Raw genomic sequence first — 21,522 nt, 5'->3', positions numbered from 1 at the left:
ACTGTATTGCATACATTTTGTGTTATTTGGTGTGTCGCATCTAGTGCTTCTTAAAATGATCAATCCAACGTTAAAAGTGAACAGATTAACCTACACCGGAATTTTAAATAGTCCACTCCAGACCTAAATTCAACTGAAAATCCATGTGAAAAACTCAAAAATGAATGTTCACCGTTTAACTGGATTGAGTTTGAGCTATTTTGGAAAGATGATTGGGCGTAGTTTTTGTCTAGAAGGTTGGTAGAGAGACACCAAAGGAAAAACAGCTGTAGTTCCATAAAGAAGTGGTTTTGTAAGATTCAGAATGCCACGCTTTGGTATTTTTATTTGTGAAAATAAGTGAAAATGATGTAAGTTTTTCATTCCACTTACTAATATGACCACTTACTAATATGCGCTACTTTGTTTTGGACGGTCACATGAAATCTACATAAAATCGAATAAAGTTTGAGATTGTATCTTGGCAATTGTGCAAACGCTCAAAGGGTGTGAATACGTTTGCGTGACATATTTTCAAATGTCAAATGAGCTAAAAATACTCTTCCACTTGGGTTTGTTTTTTTCCCATTTGTTATTAGATTTTTGTTGTTTCTAAATTCTAAAAAAAGATATCCACACTGGATATCTGAGGCAAACGTAATTTAAAAAGAAAAGTCATTGCACCCTTGTTGAATCAAAAGTTTACTGTTCCAAGAACAGAAAATTAAAAACAGAAAACAAAGCCACTGATATCAGTCTGGAAAAGGTCACACAAACATTTTCACACACAATACCATTATCCAATAATGTATTATTGTATATTATTATGCTCGGGAGTAGTTAACCTATCCAAATTACTCCAAAAGCCAATTGGCAACTCATCAGAAAGGTAACAAAAGAACCCAGAGTAAGATCTAAAGTGCTGCAGGGCTCACTTGCCTCTGTCAATCTAAGTTGTTCATGATTCTAAGATACCAACTGAGCAAAAATGACAATCAATTGGAGAGTTCCTAAGCCAAAACCACTGCAAACCAACAAGAACACAAAGACATACTGGCTCACATTTACCAAAAACATCTTGGTGATTCTCAGGACTCGTCAATGCGTGGACTAATGTGGAACTTGTTTGATGAGCATCCAGTTAAATAAGGAGTAAAACTAACTCAACATTTTGGAAACATAGCATTATACATGAACAAACTCATGGTCATAGCAGTGGGATAGTTTGGGGTTGCATTGGTGCTTCATAGACTGAAACCAGGGGTAGATAAACCATCGGAAAGTTCCGAAAAATTGTTAGGGACGCAAAGAAAAACTACACAAATAACTTCATCTGAAAAACCAGACTCCGAAAATAGAGAAGTGTGACTGTTTGAAGATGCACGATAAGAAGGCACTTGAAGAAAAATAGACTGCAAGATCGAGTCACCAGAAGAAAGATAATACTTTAAAAGTGCCACAAGATATCCTGCTTACAGTTTGCCAGGCAGCACAGAGACAAGCATAAACATTTCTGGAACAAACATGCAGGTCATTCAAGACAGCCCAGAAATTTACAGGAAACAGAGGCTTTTTGCCAAGAAGAACGGACAACTTTACCATCAGAGAAAATAAAGAGCCTCATCCACATCTACCACAAAAGACTCCATGCTGATGTTCAGGGGGGCAGTACACAATATTAAGGACTGGGGTATGTGAAGTTTTGATCAGGGTATAGAAAGTTTCTGGTGTCAACATGATTTAAAAGAAGTAAGCACAGATTATAGACAATAAATGGCGACACCATTTATTGTGGTGTCGCCACAAAAACTAGAAGTTTTTGTGTTGTCTTTCATGTTCTCAGAAAAATGGGCAAAACAAAAAATCTGAATTGTGTCAAGGTTTGTATATTTATGAGCACAGCTATATTATACAATCCTTTCTGTGTTTTTCTATCACTTTGTAATTTATATTTATCGCTCCACCTTTTGCTTCCTATTAATTACGTGTTAGATATTCAATCATTTCCTTTTTTTTATTCTAGTAACAGGTTTGCTGATCACTATTTTAAACAGTATTTGTCTATACAATCCCCAAGCAGGATGATCATCTATTCATTAAGTGAATGTTTCTGACCTTTGAAATTACCTTGTTCTTCCCTCATGTGTCAGATAGCTGGAGGCCATATGTACAATAAACGATTTTTGTTTACTGATTCAATAACTACTCTTCCTGTTGCTCTTCTGCAGACACCTGCTATCACCTACTTAGCCTACAAAATAAAGAACAGTTTCTGTTTTAATAAATATAAAAATTTCTGAGGGTGTTCATCTTGTTTTTTGTGTTGTGTTGTTTGGCATGAATATAACTTTTTTTTCTCGTGTGAATGAGCTTCCACAGTTTGAGTTGGTGTATCACATTAAATCCCATTACAGTACATACGTTTTTAGATGTAGCTTGCAGATGTAGTTGGACAAAAAGTGCAACACTACAAACTGGATAACAAATAATTTTTCTACCCCTTGTAAATAGAATCTAAAAACGTTCAGGTTTTGTGTTAAAAAAAAGTTACACACCGAGGAAAACATAGTACTCTGAAACGTAGGTGAATGAACAAGAAGTCTGTGGCTGCTACTGGATCTTTCCTTTTTCAGTATTGCTAGTCATTACTAGAAACCTCCATTATTCGAGACAAATTTCGTTTTTTAAGAGGTTGGGAAGTATGACGGCAGATGATTGGCTAGCTTCCTCTAGCGTTCTAGAGAATTCCGCGTGCCAGTGTTTATGAGGAGGCGCGGCCTCTGCAGCAGCAAGCACACGCGCCGAGAAGTAGATCACCAAGACAACCGGGGAAATCACAACTGTCCTCATCCAGGTTTACTGAACGGAGAAGTTCATCAAGAGTATCGGTTACAACCGCTGTAATTCGAGAAGAAGCAAGTCTGCTGATTCAACGAAGGTATTTAATGTTTTACTAGTCTTATTAATTTGTTTATTTGTATTTTTTTTTAAGTAGTGGGGAAAAAAACCGTGAAATAGTAGATTTTGAGGCTTTAACGTTCGAGCAACGTTTCAAACAAACGACTGTTTTACATGTTTTACTGTTACCCAGTTTTACATTACCATTTGTTGCGTCACAATGGTGCAATTTTCTTTTTTGGCATAATTAAAGTCACCCAGCAACATGTCAGAAATTATGTTGTTGCATTTTATCTGTACTTATTGCTATTCACATCGGTTAACTCCAACAGTTTTTGGGCCTTTGAACTCCACGTCCATACGCTTTTCTTTAATATTCTTTAACGTCATATATTAAGGGGAAAGTTCCAGAAAGTTCCTAGCACTCTTTAAGGATACACCGCCCCCAGCTCTCACTTAACCTGCTTCGGATAATGTGGGGTGCAGAAGCATGCAGATTGTTAAGGTAGCATTAGGCTACTCCCTGCTGTCAAACCGAATTATAACCAAGATAAGTTGGATCAACATCATTAAATGGTAAAATATTTGTATAAAAGCTTTATTCCAGATTTTTGTCTGCTCAAGCAAACGAGATGCTCAATCGTTATATTTGAAACTCTGAATCAAGTAATGATAATTAAATCCCTTTTAATTCGATTTATTTACCTAAAAGTAAATGCAATTGTTTGTGTTTTGATGCTAAGATGCTTACGTTTTTGACAGTGAAATTTACTGAGGATTCAGATTTTCTAAGAAACATTAACTTGTATGAGAGTAACTTTATTTTTAATGCCTTAACAAATAATGCTCTTTCTTTACAGACAAGAAAACTCAAGCTGAACACAAGCAGCATGGCAACAGCAGAGCTACTGAAACAAATGGCACAGATACAGTTAATCTCATTGCAGCCTGGTGTAGAAAAAAAATTGAGGTTGTAGCTCATTCATAGCCTGACATTTAAAAAATCATGTTCCCATTTACAGCAAACTGTTTAGGGCTTTGCTACCATGTGGTCATTAGGTCTATTTTAGGTTCTGGAAGTCCCTTCATTAGGTTCTCTGTAAGTTAAATCAGCTTCTAATAAATCTGGAGCGAGACTACTCCACTCAACTCTTGAAACAGTTTGATATTTAACTTTATGTGTTCAGTCTATGACCCAAACACTTAAAATATTCTTGGTTATTTGTAGTGATCATGTAGTGAAGTTACAACTAGCTTTCCATCCTATTATTCTTGGTGTCCTGGGTCTGACTTAAACCCATGAAGTCTGTAGAAAACCTTTTTTCTTTTGTCAGTTAGGATGTAGTGAACAGTGTTCCTGGAAGAGACCCGTGTTGTCACAATAAAGGCCTGTTGTTAGGCCTCTGACTGACTAATAGCTTTTTAACAGGTGCTCTGGATTTTTCCCCTTCCCTCATGTATGATGTGCTCAGAGTCTGTTAATAGCTTTGTTGCTCCGTACACTTCATCACAAATCTTCACAGACGCTTAAAGAGATCCAGGGTCGTCTGTGATATACTGTCTGTTTAATGATTAATAACTACTCTTCCTCTTTTAGAGACCATGTCCAAGGGACCAGCTGTAGGCATTGACCTGGGCACTACCTACTCTTGTGTGGGAGTGTTTCAGCACGGGAAAGTTGAGATCATTGCTAATGACCAGGGAAACCGGACCACGCCCAGTTATGTGGCCTTTACTGACACAGAGAGGCTGATTGGAGATGCAGCCAAGAACCAGGTGGCCCTCAATCCCAACAACACCGTTTTTGGTACGACTTTTGCTCCTTTTTAAAGAGAAAGAAAAAAAGTATGAATACTGACCTGATTAGGGAGACAGTAACAAAGCTCACAGATGGTTTCTCTGCTGTTTCCTCAGATGCAAAGCGGCTTATTGGGCGTCGTTTTGACGATAGCGTTGTCCAATCAGACATGAAACACTGGCCCTTCACCATCATCAATGATAGCTCGAGGCCCAAAGTGAAAGTGGAGTACAAAGGGGAGACGAAGACCTTCTACCCGGAGGAGATCTCCTCCATGGTGCTGCTGAAGATGAAGGAGATTGCTGAGGCATACCTTGGCAAGGTACACAAGTCTACTCAAACTTTTAGCTCGCCGCTGTACAACTTTTGGCATATATTCATCATTTGCGAAGTGTTTGAGATGCGTTTTGTATTGCAAAACGCATCTCAAACTGCATGTTTTGAGTCAGAATTTTTCCTTAGTATCTCCAAGACAAAAAGGATGCTGTAAAAACATAATAACAATATTCATCTTAAGAATCTTACATGGGTTTATACACCTGTTTGAATTTATACAAACAGTTCAATTTAAAACTGCAATAAAGAACAAATCGATTTACAAAATATCTCGTTAAAATATGAAAATATATTCTCTCTCTTTTTTTTTTTTTTTTTTGGTTCAGACTATAACAAATGCCGTGGTGACTGTGCCTGCCTACTTCAATGACTCTCAGCGCCAGGCCACCAAAGACGCTGGGACCATTTCTGGGCTCAATGTTCTGCGTATCATTAACGAGCCGACGGCTGCTGCCATTGCTTACGGTTTGGACAAAAAGGTAAAAAAAATAAAAATAAAAAATCGATTCTGAGCACTTTTTTGCAATTAACAGACAAATGTTTCCTTTAACTTTTGAATTTTTTTTTCCTTAAGGGATTTAGATATAAATGAAATTGTTGCTTTTGTAAACAGAAGAGGAAAATTGAGTCCCAATTATAGTCGTTCATCCTATGTTTTAAAGCTGCATTAGGTAACTTTTATAAAAAAATGAAGAAAAAAGGTTGTTTTTACACATTTGCTAAAACTGTCACTATGTACTGACAGAAGAATATGAGACAGATAATCTGTGAGGAAGATCAAGCTGTTCTGGCTCCCCCCAGTGGTCCTATTACCATCTGCAGAAATATATTGCTCCTGGTCAGCAGCAGCCAGTCAAATTGAGTAGGAAAGGTCTAGGCACTGTCAATCAAGCTCATGCGCGTGCTGCTCACATCCGTCTCCCACACAGTGCATGTCAAGATTGCTGTTTTACTTAAGCTGTGGTAATTGTGGAGAAACAACCTAACATTACAGCCGTCTGTATGTTATTTTTAGGACTTCATATTTTTAGGTTTTTGTGATGAAAAGCACTTTGAACTGCTTTGTTGCTGAAACATGCTGCACAAATCAACTTGATTGATTGACTAACATTACAGGAAAACTGTCTTAGGCTCCGCTGTGTTGAAGGGGACGGTGAGGTGTGATGGTTAAAAATGTCAGGTTAAGTCCATGGTTTTCTCAGGACTTCCTAGTTCAGCTTTGAAGCTCTCTGCTTACTTTTTTTAAATTTCTCTTTTATTTTCATTTAATGCATCAAAACACTTTGATGCACTTTTCTGAGTTTGGTAAACGTGAAAAGTTTCCAAAAGATCAAAAGATGCTTTGATACATACATGGGTATGATCTTGTAATCCCCTTTTTTTTCCTGGATTCAAAACTACCAACAGCATCAAAGGTTGATAAAGTGCTTCTGACATTAGAATAACAGATCAAAATGCCTCTTTTCATTTCAGGTGGGATGCGAGAAGAACGTCCTCATCTTCGACCTGGGCGGCGGCACTTTCGACGTCTCCATCCTGACCATCGAGGACGGCATCTTCGAGGTGAAGGCCACGGCGGGCGACACCCACCTGGGCGGCGAGGACTTCGACAACCGCATGGTGAACCACTTCATCTCCGAGTTCAAGCGCAAGTACAAGAAGGACATCAGCGACAACAAGAGGGCGGTGCGTCGCCTGCGCACGGCCTGCGAGCGGGCCAAGCGCACGCTGTCTTCCAGCACGCAGGCCAGCATCGAGATCGACTCCCTGTACGAGGGCATCGACTTCTACACGTCCATCACCAGGGCGCGCTTCGAGGAGCTGAACGCGGACCTGTTCCGCGGAACGCTGGAGCCCGTGGAGAAGTCTCTCCGAGACGCCAAGATGGACAAGGCTCAGATCCACGAGATCGTCTTGGTGGGAGGCTCAACCCGCATCCCAAAGATCCAGAAGCTCCTGCAGGACTTTTTTAACGGGAAGGAACTCAACAAGAGCATCAACCCTGACGAGGCGGTGGCGTACGGTGCAGGTATGCTCACTAAACACCTTAAATGACGCTGTAATTTCAAGACGAAGACGCTAAGCGTTTGTTTCGCAGCTGTCCAGGCGGCCATCTTGTGCGGAGACAAATCCGAGAATGTTCAGGACCTGCTGCTGTTGGACGTGACGCCCTTGTCTCTGGGCATTGAGACGGCAGGCGGCGTCATGACCGTGCTGATCAAGAGGAACACCACCATCCCCACCAAGCAGACCCAGACCTTCACAACTTACTCCGACAACCAGCCTGGCGTGCTCATTCAGGCGAGGCAGCCGTCTGTTTACGTTCGTCTTCCGAAAGATGAAACAAGTTCCAGTTGAGTTGACCATAGCTGTCGTCTTCATAGGTGTTTGAGGGCGAAAGGGCCATGACCAAAGATAACAACCTCCTCGGGAAATTTGAGCTGACGGGAATACCGCCAGCTCCTCGCGGGGTCCCTCAGATTGAGGTGACGTTCGATATCGACGCTAACGGCATCATGAACGTCTCCGCCGTCGACAAGAGCACCGGGAAGGAGAATAAAATCACCATCACAAACGACAAAGGTAACAAAACTCCTTTAAATTTATTGAAAAGCTAACCCCGGCCGTCAGTTTTTATCGTAGCTTTTCATCATAACCCATTTTGCTTCTCTCTTCCTTGCTCTCCAAGGCCGCTTGAGCAAAGAGGATATCGAGCGCATGGTTCACGAAGCGGAGACGTACAGGGCCGAAGACGACTTCCAGCGAGAAAAGGTGGTGGCCAAGAACAGCCTGGAGTCCTACACCTTCAACATTAGGTCCACCGTAGAGGACGAGAAGCTGAAGGACAAGATCAGCGAATCGGACAAGAAGAAGATCCTGGACAAATGCAACGAGGTCATCAGCTGGCTCGACAAAAATCAGGTTCGAGTTTGAGAGAAGTAGTTTCAACAGTTTTGTAAGACTTATAGATTGAAGAGGCGTTAACACTGTTTTCACTGTGAAATTAGCTACTTCTGACTCATTGATTGTATACAGATCATAGCATTTCTGCATGAAGATACTGTAGGCTGGTACTGCTACTAGATGCTCTTGTATTTGCAGATTGCACATGACATTTTGAGACAGCTTTGAGTTGGGCTGCAGAGCTCATAAGCTCACAATCAATTAATCGCTGGACAAATTCAAATGAACGCAATCATTTCCATTTGGACAAGGATTGTTAGAGATGCTCCCCTTTTATATTGCCATTTTGAGAAACTCTGTAAACATTTGACACTCATTACAAAGTAGGTAGTTTGCACTACCTGCCACTTTTACATGTTTTCCCTGTCTAAGCTGAATGATTATTGAGATAAGTGTTCTTCAGAAATGACTTTTTTAAATCTTTGAATGGATATTCTTGGAGTAATATGCCATTATTATTATGAAAGTAGTTGAAAATGGTCTGAACATGGTAATAGAATATCTGGGACAATTTATCGTCCATTAAAATTTGTTATCGTAACAGCCTTAAGTGTTCAACTAAATTTATGTCTGCTAACAAGAGGCATAAAGCTGCAGTGGGAGTCTGCGTTTACTGGATCAATATCCAATTGGCCGACTGATCACCGTGAAAAACCATTTTCTGGTCACAGCCCCACTGGAATATTTCTCCACCCTACTTTCAAGTCTATTTTTAATCAATATTGATCACCAGCTTTATTCTCTTCCGGTTCCTTGCTGCAAAACAGCCTGACGCAGATCCTCCATGTTCTCAGACTCGTTCTCATCCATCCGTATATGTCAATATGTTTTTCTGCTGGTGATTATAGTATTCCCATTGTGTTGTAAAAAAAAAAATCAATCCAAATATGGTTCCCATTTTCTGTTATTCAATAATCTAAAACAGCAAAGATGGAGTTTGTTGGTCATTATCTCCGTCTGTCGACATAGCAACGACCATGCGGTAACGGGCCAGCTGTGCACACAAATTAATAAATTGTTTAGAGCAGGTTAAAATAATTCTCTCTGCAGAATTTTATGTTGCATATTTCCCACAGTAGAAAGAAAAACCCAAGTTATTTTAGGAAAAGGTTTAATTTAAGAATTACTGAATTGAAAATATCCTGGCACTTCTCAGCTTTATTTTTACCCAGAAAATAGTAGAAAATTATATTTAACATTGTTTGTTTCTTTGTTTGTTTTTTTTAGACTGCAGAGAAAGAGGAGTTTGAGCACCAGCAGAAGGAGCTTGAGAAGTTGTGCAACCCGATTATGACCAAGCTGTACCAGAGTGAAGGACAGATGCCAGGAGCTGGTGCGCCCCGAACAGGAGGGGTCTCGGGCCCCACCATAGAGGAGGTCGACTAAGCTGCACTGAAGCCTCAACAGATGTTCTTTCTTTATGTTCGATGTCACAGACGGCCTTATTCATATTTCCAATGCATGTTCTGAAAAGTAAACAAATAATTACTGTCCTCTGGACATTGTTTATCTGTTGTTGTTTTTTTAAACTCTCTGCGAGTTTCTAAGTTAAAATGGTTAATGTTTATATTGCCTCAAAGTATTTCTGTTGATTACTTTGAGATGAAGTTGTATGTTGCACAGTTCTTCACCAAAAGAAGAATGAATAAATAAATAAATAACTTTGGACTCATTTTACTTCTTGCAAGTCTTCTGGTCTCTATAAAATGCACAACTTTCTAGTATTTTCAATAACTATAAGTGGAATTTCTGTGATGTAACTTTAAAGGTTGATCTATTATGTTTCCTTTGAAACAAGTTAAAAGGAACAAAAACAACTCAGAGTTTACACTCACTCTTTCTACAAACCAAAATGGCTCCATATTTTGATGTTTCAGTGTCGCATTCGAAGACGCGATAGTGCTAAGAGGTGCTAATTTCAAAGAGGTTAAATTATTATGACTTAACTGTAAAAAGGCTTGATGAGTTTCAACAGTTAAGTAGAAACTGCACAAAAAATTGGATCTTTTTAGTGCAATTCAGAGTAGATTTTAACCACTGTACGGTCATTGGTGTTCAATGGCAGTTAGAAACATTTAACGGTTATTTTTCATGATGATCAAATGAAATATTCAACCCAAAGGAAGCATATGTAGTGGTTCCAAGGTGAAACCTTGAGGAACACCACCAGTTGCTGGATTTGTAGAGGAAAATGGTTCCCCCAGTTTAATAGACAAAGATTGTCCAGACAAATGGAAGGAAAGCACTAAAAATCCCAACCTGACCAAGCGCATTTAAGAAGCTACCATAAAATTAAACAAAATTAGAATTTATGACAGTTTTAATAGTCATGTATAATCAGTGAATCAAATTGATTTGATTAGACACCAATGGTTGAGAAATTAGCGCTGCAATTCATTTTCCGTACTGATCCCGAGATCCTTCAGCTGCGATCCAGCTGAAAAGCAATGAAATTATCAGTACAGACATTTAAAAAATGAAACAAATGGAACACTTTCTTCTCCTTTATTTTTTGCTTATCGTTGAACGTGACGAGTTACGGGAAGTTGTTGGGAAGATTCACATCGACTCTGGTTCGTTTCAGCCATGTGGTATCGCTTACAGATTCTGAAGCGCTTCAGCGCGAGTTGGAGTTCCTTGGGCATTCGTGCATCCGGTAGGCACACATGTAGAAGATACCTAGAAAGAACGCTTGATTAAAACGAGTGAAATATATTCATGCGTGTACAAAAAAAGTTAAGGTTTGCACCTGAGAAAAAGGTGAGCACCACCGCCACCCAGCCCATAATGTAGGACCAGGAGAATCGCCAGCTGCCATAGCGTTTCCCGTAGTAGTTGACCGTCACCCCCGTGTAGACGGCCATGGCCAGCAGCACGAAGAAGCCTGCGTGACGGATATTCAGCAGTTACCACCTTCAGTTCGGCACAAACAGAGAGAAAGAGAGCAGCGCGTGGTTATTAGCGAGTAACTTACAGGAGATGAAGAAGAGGATCCCGGCTGCAAACGTCTTGTCAAACCCGTCGAAGGAAGAGTAGTGGATGAAGGCCATGATGCCGATCACGATGCCGATGAAACAAGCCAGCAGGGAGAGGATCATGAAGGCCCGAGTGGCGTCCCAGTACGCTGTGGGAGGAGAGAGATGTTTCTGTCGGTTTGTTTCTGGAGAAAGCGGACAGAGTTTCGTGTTCTCGGCTACATGACAGGAAAGCTTTACGTGCTTCTCGGGGTCAAAAGGTCACCGTGGGGAAAGAGGAAGCGGCCACGAGAATGATCCGAAGAGCGCAGTGGTGCAGGTGAAAAACATTTACTCAGTCAAAGTAAAACGTGCTAATATTAAAAGCTTAGTTTTCTTAAGTCTTAGGTCACAGGTATCAAACTCTAGTCCTGGAGGGCCACTGCTCTGCTGCACCACACCTGAATAGAATAATTAGGTCGTTAGCAAGACTCTGGAGAACTTATCTACACAAGAAGGAGGTAATTAAGTCATTTTATTTCAGTGTTTTCCTGTAGTAAATCTAAAAACTCCAGGACAGCGGCCCTGAGGACTGGAGTTTGACACCGCTGTCTTAGGTCATTCTATATGCTACATCAGATTGAACTGAATGTTCTATTTTTATTGTTCTTTGTAACATTGAAATTTTATCTCACATTGTAATCCTTGATGACCCATGAGCTGCTGATCTGTGGTGGGTTCTGTATTCACTGTGCTTTTTGTGTCTGTTTTTCATTTGACTTATTATTTGAAAATCTATTTTTTTGTGTGTCTTTATTGTTTTCAAAGTTGTTTTTTTTCCCCCTTAACTAACTTTGTTTCACAATGTGATGATTGTAGGTATACAAAACCTTGGCAGAAAACTTTTTTTTTCGGTCTTTTGATGTCATTATTAGGGCTGAAGCGATTAATCATGAACGATCGATTGTTGAAACAATCGTCGACTAATTAAGTAATCGATGATTAATTAACTGGAATGTACAGACTCAAAAATAGGCCATTTGCAGAGAGAACAACACAGTCAGAGCAAAATTTAGGCCAAAACTCTATAAAAAATCATGCATTTTGCATTTAAGATAAAAATAAAATGAAAAAACACCTCTGTAAACATGTTCTACCAAGAACTCCTGAAGTGTCATAGAATATAGTGTTAGCTTCACATGGTCCAAGTTCTATAAAAAAAACAAAAATCCCTTAAGTATCTTTTGCTGTGTAATTATTAATCAGTTAATTCAAAAAATAGTCTAATAATCTACAAATGAATCAGTGTGCACAAACTAAAGGACTGCTATATTATTACATTTCAGCCAAAAAGTTGATTTTTTATTTAAAAATGTTTTTTTTTTTACAGTAACTGAATTCTAAATATATATATATATATTTTAAATGCATTACAAATAGTGTATTAAAAAAGTGGTCAAATAAAAAAATCAGCAAAATGTGCCAATTTTTTGAATCCGATTAATCAATCAGCTGTCTGAATGATCAACTGACTAATCTATTACTGAAATAATCATTAGTTACAGTCCTAATCATTATTGTTCTTGAATTTATATTTACAGATTTTTCTAACATTTTTTCCTTCTTTATCTCACAATGTAATCGTTCAGAGTTTCCTATTTTATGGACTGTAGTTTCATTGCTGCATCTACTTACTTATTGTTCTACAGTACGCCGTCATGTATCACAATAAGCTTACGGTTCTATTGGTTCAACAAGGTAAAGTAGCAATCAGAAGAAGTTTGGTCCACCGATTTTACATCTTTCTGAAACAAAGAGACTTCAAAAGTTTTTCCATCTGATCCATGATGCGCCTTGGACTTTCACTGTTCACTGGAAAGCAAACAAACCTGATTGCGACACACAGTCAGACACTAAAACACACAACGATCCCCAGCCAGCGTGGAGCGAGACTCACCAATGCTGTCAGTGTGCGTCATGCACTTCCCAGGCACACAGTACCGCCACAGGCCCTGGTGCATGTAGTTACTGGAGTGGCGGTACTGCATCCAGTAGTCTGTTGCTGTAGAAACGATGAGGAGTATGTTCCCGACTCCGGCACAGAACAACCCGCCTCCCATGAAGCTGTACATCCTGCTGAAATATACTGAGAGGGAGAAGAAGAAGAAGAAAGGGCAGGTCAGGGCTCGAGACGGATCCGGACGGCGCTGCTTCACTGATTACAGCCAGCGTTCGGTGTGACAACTCAGAAATATGGAAGAAACCGGGAAAAGATGCATGAGGGAACTTGGGGGGGTAAATAATTCCAGAAGTATCAGCCCTTACTCCACATGAAGAAGCAGGCCGGTTTGATCTAATACCTCGTTGACCTTTGACACCTTCAGAGTGATGTTAAACATGTTTGACTGAATAAATCAGGAGGCTTTCCAGGAATACCAAACAGGAGGCAAAATGAGCCAAAGAATATTCTTGCTTGCTTAGATTCAGTGGAGCATCCATAAAAACATGACATCTTCTTGGAATATGTTATGCAAAGTGGACCTTTCTGGCATTTTTATCCAAAAAAACAAAGAAAAAACATCACATTTCAATTCAATACGTACATTAGAAAATAACTATCAAAAATGCAGATTTGGAAAGGACTCGACTGCATACCTTTGCGTTTTGTTCTTTTCCTCGGGAAATAGTTGAGGGAATCCAATATTCCAGGTGGTCACAGCACAAAGCAGCCCGGGATGGCAGGAAAGTTTTGTTTGTGTGCAGGAAACCGAGCGAACAAACGGATCGGCGGGACAATGGAGCCCTGCGGAGCCGCAACCAATCACAGCGGGTGAGTTCTGTGTTTAAGGGGGAATCTGCTGAAAATACAAAACGCCTCAGTTAATACTGATGACGGGGGGCTTTTCTTTCAAACCCCACACAGTAAACCCGTGACCTGCAACAGGCCCAGGCCGGTGCAAAAACAAAACCCGTCGTAATACAGCAGTTCAGTCGTTTTTTTTCTGTTTTTTTAAATATGTTTGCAAATCCCTTCTCGGTAATTATTTGTCTGCGCCAGACCACCCGGTCCAGATTATTATTAATTGAAACTGCGCAATTTGCATAAATTCCAATCCATAATTTCTTCCCTCGGACATTAAAGTTTAAATGGTGAATACATTAGAGGAAGTGCACTCGCCGCGCTGTTCCTGTTCATTTCTCTGCGACTCTTAATGAAAACTGAAAGACAAATTGCTGCTATCTTTGATTTATTATGCGTTAAGTGCTGTATTTTCGAGAAGCCGCCTTTTAATTGGCACTCAGCCGTCCCGGAGAAATGAAATGAGTTTAATTGCAGATGAAAAATTGCTCAGACATTTATTTAAAAAACACACACACAAAAAAACGTATATAATTATGACCAACATTGAATGCGAATGACTTGGCGGAACAGTGTGGTGAGTAAAATGAAGGGAAGATGATTCGGGGCTTTTTGTTCAGATTTATTCTTGTAGAATTAAAAAAAAAACAAAAAAAAAACAACAACGCTGAAAATATTATTTTATTCGTTTTTCCAATAGTCTAAGCATCTGCACTATCATGCTGTTGCACAAAATGTGGAAGTATTCACATTTCTGAAACTTTCTCACATTTGTTTCCCATGTGCAAATACAAAAATGTTAATGCACATATGCATTAAAGTACAATTTGGGTCACACTTGGCCTTGATAAAGACTTCCATTTGTTTTTTCCTCCTGCTTGGCTTGGAATCAGCAGAAAGTTATACATATAAATTATACATTTATTCTCTACTTATGGATTCAGAACTAATTTCTTTTCTTTCTTTTTTTACTGCACTTTGACTTTTTTAACCCACAAAGTTTAAAACTATGTATTATCTTGTGATTTGTGCTGATCTGACATAAAATCTCAGAAAAACCCTAATGTTGTGGTTGTGACGTGACAAAGTAGAGACAATTTTAAAATAGTTTCACAAGTTTTTCTTTAAAATGAAACACGCAGCAAGTGCATTTAATTGTTTTTTCTTAAGTTAAAGTAGAGAAAATACTTTTCGGTCTGTTTGAAGGAAACAAGCTGTGGGAGACAGAAATAAATTGCTGTCATTAGGTGTATTGAACGCACCATAATGGAGGTTCTGTAGTTCGGCACAGCAGCTTTGGACTACATTGATTTAACTACGGTTGCCAGGGCAACACTGTAAAGCAGGAGCTTTGAAGCAAGTTGAGTTCTGCGTTTCCCTTAGTTTTTTTTTTTCCATCTACACAAAGAGACCACCTTGAAAATAAAAGAAATGTCCCCACGTCACCACTAGGTGGTGCTTTCCAGTTACTTTTCAATGCTGTACTCTCTGCTGAACGTTCACCTGTTTAGAGATTGCACAAATATGAAAATGACATTGCTTGAACTTCAAAGGTTTTCATGCTAAAACAACACGACACATGTAATTGTCAGAACACGGTATGAGTTTACCGTACAGCATAATGAAGACGGATCGTCTGTCGGATCTGATTGAGCTCCATTTCATGCTTGGGTTGAGCTCTGGAGAGATTTCGCTGTAATTGAGCAGCGTGGATGGTATTGTGATAATCATGCGTATAACCTGAGAAGGAACTTAAAATGTATGCATGGTTTGTGACGCATCGCAGATTTATTTTATCTCTCCGTCTTTACAAATCACACTCAGACTAAAAAGTTCGACTCTGTCTCGTCGTTCCAGGGAGAGAATGTTTTTCCCCCTGGAGTCTTGGGGATCGTCAAGATGTTTTGTGGGTAAATGTGAGACTTATTGTCTTCTTTTCAACCAAGTGAAATTCATGAATCATGAACACTGAGGCAAGCATGACCTGTAGTGCCTCACTTGTTGTTCTGAGTTTTGCTAAATTAATTGTGGATGTAATTTTAGGAGGAAAGGTTTTTGGCTGTTGGTGTTTTCTCTATTTTTTGCGTGTTGCTGCTCTTACTGTGCTTCAAAAGTCTTAAATTGATGAATAGATGTTTGATTTTGTTTCTCTGCGGCAGACTGGCGACATGTCCAGGGTGACCCCCCCTCTCGCCCGCAACGTTAGCTGGAGATGGGCACCAGCAACCCTAACGATCCCACTAAGGGACAAGGGTGTAAAGAAAATGGATGGATGGGGATGGATGATTTTGTTTCTCATGTGTTTTATTTTATTATGTTCTTTCACTCGGCGCAGGATGTTTAGCTTTTTTGAAATCTTTTACCCTGCTTCGTGATGTCAGGCAGGTTCTATGACGTAACTTTCTTTTTGGTAGAGCAAGAAAAATTAAGATTCAATGTGTTCAAAGTCACAGTGAGACTCAAGAAAGAAAGACCTTACAAGGGCAGTAGCCCAGGGCAACAATGTCAAGGGGGTTCCACTGTTTTTCTTTTCTTTTCTTTTTTTAATGAATGTGTGTTTTGCAAACATTGTACATGAAAATGTACAAAGTTTCATATACAAACATTGTATATGAAACTCTTAGGCTTATATCAGGTGAGTTGTGTAAACATTTTGAGATTTTTATGAATAAAAATAATACTACAACATGAAGTTATAGTAAAGTTTTTTGAGGATTGCAGCGTTGAACTACCTGGGTAGGGGTCATGTTAAACCTACTGTGCATCAGTTCTCCTGTATAAGACCATTTAATGTTAAAATCGTAACCCGCATGCCTAAAAGCACAGGATTGCACCACCCACCTGAATCATGTGACCTGTTCAAGTTACAGTGGATTACCGTCATCCCCCTGGCCTGGTGGGACCCAGATGGTGTTAGCTTAAGACGACGGAGTCCAACATGTTTTCCACACTGTCTGAATGTCTCCCTGCTGCAGTGCTGCAGCTGGTTCTTCAGCTAATAAGATCTGCACATGGAAGGTTCACCCAGTGGATGACAGAGCTGACATAGGAGGGGGGGGTGAAGAAGCTTTTCATATCCCAGTGCTGTCACGTTTCGGGGGCTGTACTCCAAGATGAAGGCTTCCCGCTCTCATTAAGCCACGTTCAGCTTCACAATGCTGCAATCTGAGGAAGGAAGGCATCAGCTCGTGCACACTTTCTCGTAGATGAGGCGTTTTTCTTTTTTTGGAAGGAGGGGGCGGGGGGAGCGGTTCTCGGAACATGATACAACGTACCAGGAGTTTATTCAGACTTCAGGGTCATTTGGCTCCGGTTGAAAAACTTGAGCTCATTCCTTTTTCTTTTCTTGCTACAAGGCCTCTCTGAATCAGAGACACAAACTTATTTCATTGCACCTTCAAAAGAGGTTTGCTATGGTTACATGAGACGGAAATTCATTTTGGAGCAAACGGCTCCACGTAAACTTGTTTGGGTCTTGCAGAAGTGTTTATATTGCTTTAGCTTTTTTTTTTTCTTTTTTTTTGATTTCTCAAATTAAAACCACAGACTTGTGAATTTAAAATAATTCAGTTTGACATGTCTCTACCAAACACACACACACGACTGGAAAGTGGAAGGAAAACCAAAGATGAATTTTGACATTTGAAATAAAAACCTGTGATGTTTTTATTCGGCTGCCTTTATTGTGCAAGTGGTCTTCAACCTGTGGCTCTGGAGCCACATGTGGCTCTTTTGAAAAGTCAAAAGGAGCCACTAGCTAAACATGAAAACATACAGAAAAAAAACACACACACACACACACACACAGGTGCACTTTCCAAATATAGATACTCTTAAGGTTTTAGCCATTTTTAAGCTTTTCCATTGAAGTCTTACATTAAATATCCACAACACAAAGACACTATTATGTAGCAGTAATATTTATTTCTGATCTAATTATCTTGGTATTGGGCTGGAAACTACGTGGAGCACACTTTATCTAACCTCTTTTCTTTATCTTAACACTCACAAATACAAGTTAAATGGTTGTTCTCTAAAATTTACAAATTTCCTGTAGTAGATGTTTATCAAAAGGATCATGGGACGTTGGCAGCTCTTTGGATTGCAAAGCTTGCAGACTCCTGTCCCAAAATTCATCTAATATAGTCAAGAGAGTCAACCTGTGTACTATTTAGTCTTAGTAAAAGTGTATTTGTTCTGTGAATATCCAGGAATTGAGGTAGATTTAATCAGGGTGTGAAACAAACCAGTTGGTACTAAACAGAAACCAGGTACGGTTGATTTTCCAAGGAAGGTTTTCCAAACTTCCTGGAGAGATCACGGCCTTCCGGTCTCGTTCGTTTGTGGAAACTTCTCCGTGTCCAAGTGGAGTTAGATCCCTCCGATACCTACAGATCTCTGCTTACAGATCAAAGGTGAAAGACGCCAAGATCCTCAGTGTTTTCTCAGACACTAAATCCTCCAGTGACACTTTTTCCCCCTTGCATAGATGAAAGCATCATCATATATCAGTGCCTCTGCTTTCTGCATAATTAAACTCTTCAATGTGCAACCATGTTTGTAATGAGGTTTAGGCAATATATTGTAACCCTGCTATTAAACATGTGCATCCTGCTATTGCTGACAGTCTATTCACGTCCCCACATTAATATTCTCAGTCACATGAAAACAGAGCGGCGCTTATCTTAATTGTTTTATTTATACGGATCACACCGACACACTAGATCACTATCAGCAACAATCACAGCTTTTTAGCATTTTTTACATTTTTGGACAGTTACATGTTTTCCCTTAAAGATCCTGAGCAAATGCTCCTAAGCTCACCAGTCATTACTTATATGAATGCTAATACGTGATCAATAATCAGGATAAATCACCCATTCAGAAGAGACAGATTTACTCAATTTCACAGAGTCAAAGTCTCAGACTGAGTGAAGTTCGATAGCATGTAAATGATGAAAACGATAACATGACACGTGGGCTGCACAGTGGCGCAGTTGGTAGAGCTGTTGCCTTGCAGCACGAAGGTTCTGGGTTCGATTCCTGGCCCCGGTCTTTCTGCATGGAGTTTGGATGTTCTCCCTGTGCATGTGAGGGTTTTCTCCAGGTACTCCAGTTTCCTCCCACAGTCCAAAAACATGACTGTCAGGTTAATTGGCTTCTCCAAATTGTCCCTAGGTGTGTGTGCATGGTTAAACAACCACACAGGACAAACATCCTGTGTGTCTCTGTGTTTCCCTGCAACAGACCTGTCCAGGGTGTACCCCACCTCTTGAGGATAGGCTGGAGATAGGCACCAGCACCCCTCCCGACCCCACTAGAGACAAAAGTGTCAGAAAATGGATGGATGGACAACGTGACACGCAAATGGTTTCTCCCAGTTATTATTTTGCGTATTTGCCGATGTTAAACTGGTGGTTTTTAAAACTTTGTGTTATTTTTTAGTCTTATATTTTATTCTACCACCAAACACTCCACAGATCCTATTCATTTAAAATTCAGGCAGGGAAATTCCAGATTCCTCAGCGTGAAACAGAAGTCGCATTTTAGTGCGACTCGCAAAAATATTCACACTTGAAGAAAAATAAATCACATTTTCTCTCATTATAGACACCACCAGCTTATGGGATAGAACAACACAAGGTAGCAGCACAATTGTGAATTTGAAGTACAGACTATTTTTTTCAGCATTATTTTCCAAATAAAATGTCTCAGTTGTGTTTTCAGCCACAGATTTTAAAGTTAACCTAGATCTGGACTTTGAATAGGCCATTCTGTTTGTGTATTTTGAGCCATTGTTGCTCTGTCTTTACATTGATGGTTCTTGTCTGTCAATCCTCAGGGCTTTTTTTCACTTTTAGGCACTGACAGGTTTTCTCCCAGGACTGTCCTGTATTCAGTTCCGTCTTACTAACGTCTACAACCAGCCTTCCTGTCTGAACTCAAGGAAAATAGCCTCACAGCAGGATGTGGCTGATCCTTTGTTTCTTTTTCAGGAAGATGTGTTCAGGGTGAGGAGCAGTGTCAGTTTTCTGCCACACACACAGCTTTTTGTATGTAGGTCAAAAGTTTAAATGTTTTCATCTGATAGGGGCAGTTCGTTTCCCCACGCGACACAATTCCTGAGGCTTTCTTTCCTGCCTCTTTTTCTAAAAAGAAAAGTGTAACTGTAATAGCTGTCCTGTCAACATTAGTCACTCTCCTGAACTTTGGATTTTCTCAGCACCTAGAAAGTGACCACGGACCTCCTGGCTGCTTCCTTTTCTTTTCCTCTTTCTTTTCTAAATGTCACTTGTCTGACAATGTAGCACGTTTGTCTGAGTGCTAATGGAGACACCCAACAGCTTTAAAGAGAGAGAAAAAAAGAAAGTAAGAGAGGTGGCAAACAGCTAAAAGGGAAAGATGAAAATAAGAATAGAGGGGAGAAAAAAGGATGAAGGGAATACAAGAGAAGTTTAGTTATAAACCTGCGAAAAGAGAAAAAAATGACACATTAACCAGTGAGAAACAGATGCTTTTATAACAGCATGGCTGAAAAGAACCAGGCTATTAATACGTGATGTATTCAGTGGCAACCAACGCCCGAGATAGTGTGTGCGTAAACACCTGAATTCAAACACCTGTGTGTGAGTGTGTGTGTGTAGTTTTATACCAGATACACAGGACCACTTTCACCATGTTTATCGTCTCCTGGTCCTGATTTTTTTTTTCTTTGCACTTCTGTTCTGTACTAGTCAGGTTTAGAAGTGTGGTGTGAATTAAGTTTTGGTTAAGGTTAGAGTTAGGAATAGACTAGCAAAGGCGAGGACAAATGTCTGGGTTAGGTATAAATACAGTTAAATGAATGGAAGTCAACAGAAAGCCCTAACATGGGTACAAATGCAAACTAGTCTGTTAGACTGTGTGGGTGTGGAGTTTCTCCATGTGAATTTTTGTGTGCGAGGAGTCACGGACCCCAGGACCTGAGACAGACAGGGATCAGAAAACACAAATCCCCCGGCCCCTCTTCAATGTCCAAAGCTCTGACTCGAGCTGCAGTCTTCAGTTTTTGAATCTCCACAAGACTCTATAATGGACTCTGCTTTCGTTGCTTGTGCACTATTTTCAATCACACTGTTTCTTTCCACTGAACTTAAAATGCTCGCTTATCGTCCCCCTGCTAAAATAATGGACTAAGTCGTTTTTTGCCAACAGTGATTTTGAGGGAAAATCCCCCAAAAAACTTTAAGCAAAAAATGACTTAGGTTTTTAAAAAACTTAGGCAAAAGGTTTAGAAAGGTGACCTTCTCTTCAAAAATGACCCTGTGTCACTTACATCTGTTCCCAGGATTGTGCAGGTCGCGTGGGCAATGACAGTGAGACCTGGAGTGGCGTGGTTGGGAGGGATGGCCCCCCCAATCTGAACTCGAGTGGTGTTCTGTTGTTGGACTTCTGTGCTCGTCACGGATTGTCAATCACAAACACCATGTTCAAGCATAAGGGTGTCCATATGTGCACTTGGCACCAGGACACCCTTCGATGATCGATTTTGTCATCGTTTCATCGGATCTGCGACCATATGTCTTGGCCACTCGGGTGAAGAGAGGTGCGGAGCTGTCCACTGACCACTACCTGGTGGTGAGTTGGCTCCGGTGGKGGGGGAGGAAGCCGGTCAGACCTGGCAGGCCCAAACGTGTAGTGAGGGTCTGCTGGGAACGTCTGGCGGAGTCCCCTGTGAGACGGAGCTTCAACTC

General features: G+C 40.2%; 2 protein-coding genes across 2 annotated transcripts; one reads left to right on the top strand and one right to left on the bottom strand.

The window, feature by feature from the left end:
- Positions 1 to 2,759: 2,759 nt before the first annotated feature.
- LOC103474213 (heat shock cognate 71 kDa protein-like) lies at positions 2,760 to 9,652 on the top strand. The gene is made up of 9 exons (XM_008425021.2): positions 2,760 to 2,917; positions 4,475 to 4,684; positions 4,792 to 4,997; positions 5,338 to 5,490; positions 6,485 to 7,040; positions 7,110 to 7,312; positions 7,396 to 7,594; positions 7,701 to 7,933; positions 9,203 to 9,652. Exons 2-9 carry the CDS (start codon positions 4,480 to 4,482, stop codon positions 9,359 to 9,361), a joined length of 1,914 nt encoding a protein of 637 aa, XP_008423243.1. The 5' UTR covers positions 2,760 to 2,917; positions 4,475 to 4,479; the 3' UTR covers positions 9,362 to 9,652.
- Positions 9,653 to 10,463: 811 nt separating this feature from the next.
- Positions 10,464 to 13,725, bottom strand: LOC103474212 (lens fiber membrane intrinsic protein-like). The gene is made up of 5 exons (XM_008425020.2): positions 13,585 to 13,725; positions 12,887 to 13,075; positions 10,950 to 11,099; positions 10,725 to 10,859; positions 10,464 to 10,654 (listed from the first exon to the last, which is right to left on the bottom strand). The coding sequence occupies exons 2-5, from the start codon at positions 13,059 to 13,061 to the stop codon at positions 10,593 to 10,595; spliced, it is 522 nt and encodes a 173-aa protein (XP_008423242.1). The 5' UTR covers positions 13,062 to 13,075; positions 13,585 to 13,725; the 3' UTR covers positions 10,464 to 10,592.
- Positions 13,726 to 21,522: the final 7,797 nt, after the last annotated feature.

The sequence above is a fragment of the Poecilia reticulata genome, linkage group LG13 (genome assembly GCF_000633615.1).
Source record: "Poecilia reticulata strain Guanapo linkage group LG13, Guppy_female_1.0+MT, whole genome shotgun sequence".
Lineage (NCBI taxonomy): Eukaryota > Metazoa > Chordata > Actinopteri > Cyprinodontiformes > Poeciliidae > Poecilia > Poecilia reticulata.
Note: the sequence above shows the minus strand (reverse complement) of the source record. Positions and strands in the feature narration are given on the sequence as shown.

What these genes read in the sequence shown, in the direction of transcription:
- LOC103474213 (XM_008425021.2), top strand. Translation starts at nt 4,480, where the DNA reads ATGTCCAAGGGACCAGCTGTAGGCATTGACCTGGGCACTACCTACTCT. An exon ending in TCCCAACAACACCGTTTTTG is followed by an intron (nt 4,685 to 4,791) that starts GTACGACTTTTG and finishes CTGTTTCCTCAG; the next exon opens with ATGCAAAGCGGCTTATTGGG. An exon ending in CACCATCACAAACGACAAAG is followed by an intron (nt 7,595 to 7,700) that starts GTAACAAAACTC and finishes TTGCTCTCCAAG; the next exon opens with GCCGCTTGAGCAAAGAGGAT.
- LOC103474212 (XM_008425020.2), bottom strand. Translation starts at nt 13,061, where the DNA reads ATGTACAGCTTCATGGGAGGCGGGTTGTTCTGTGCCGGAGTCGGGAAC. An exon ending in GACGCACACTGACAGCATTG is followed by an intron (nt 11,100 to 12,886) that starts GTGAGTCTCGCT and finishes CTCCTCCCACAG; the next exon opens with CGTACTGGGACGCCACTCGG. An exon ending in GATCCTCTTCTTCATCTCCT is followed by an intron (nt 10,860 to 10,949) that starts GTAAGTTACTCG and finishes TCCGTCACGCAG; the next exon opens with GCTTCTTCGTGCTGCTGGCC.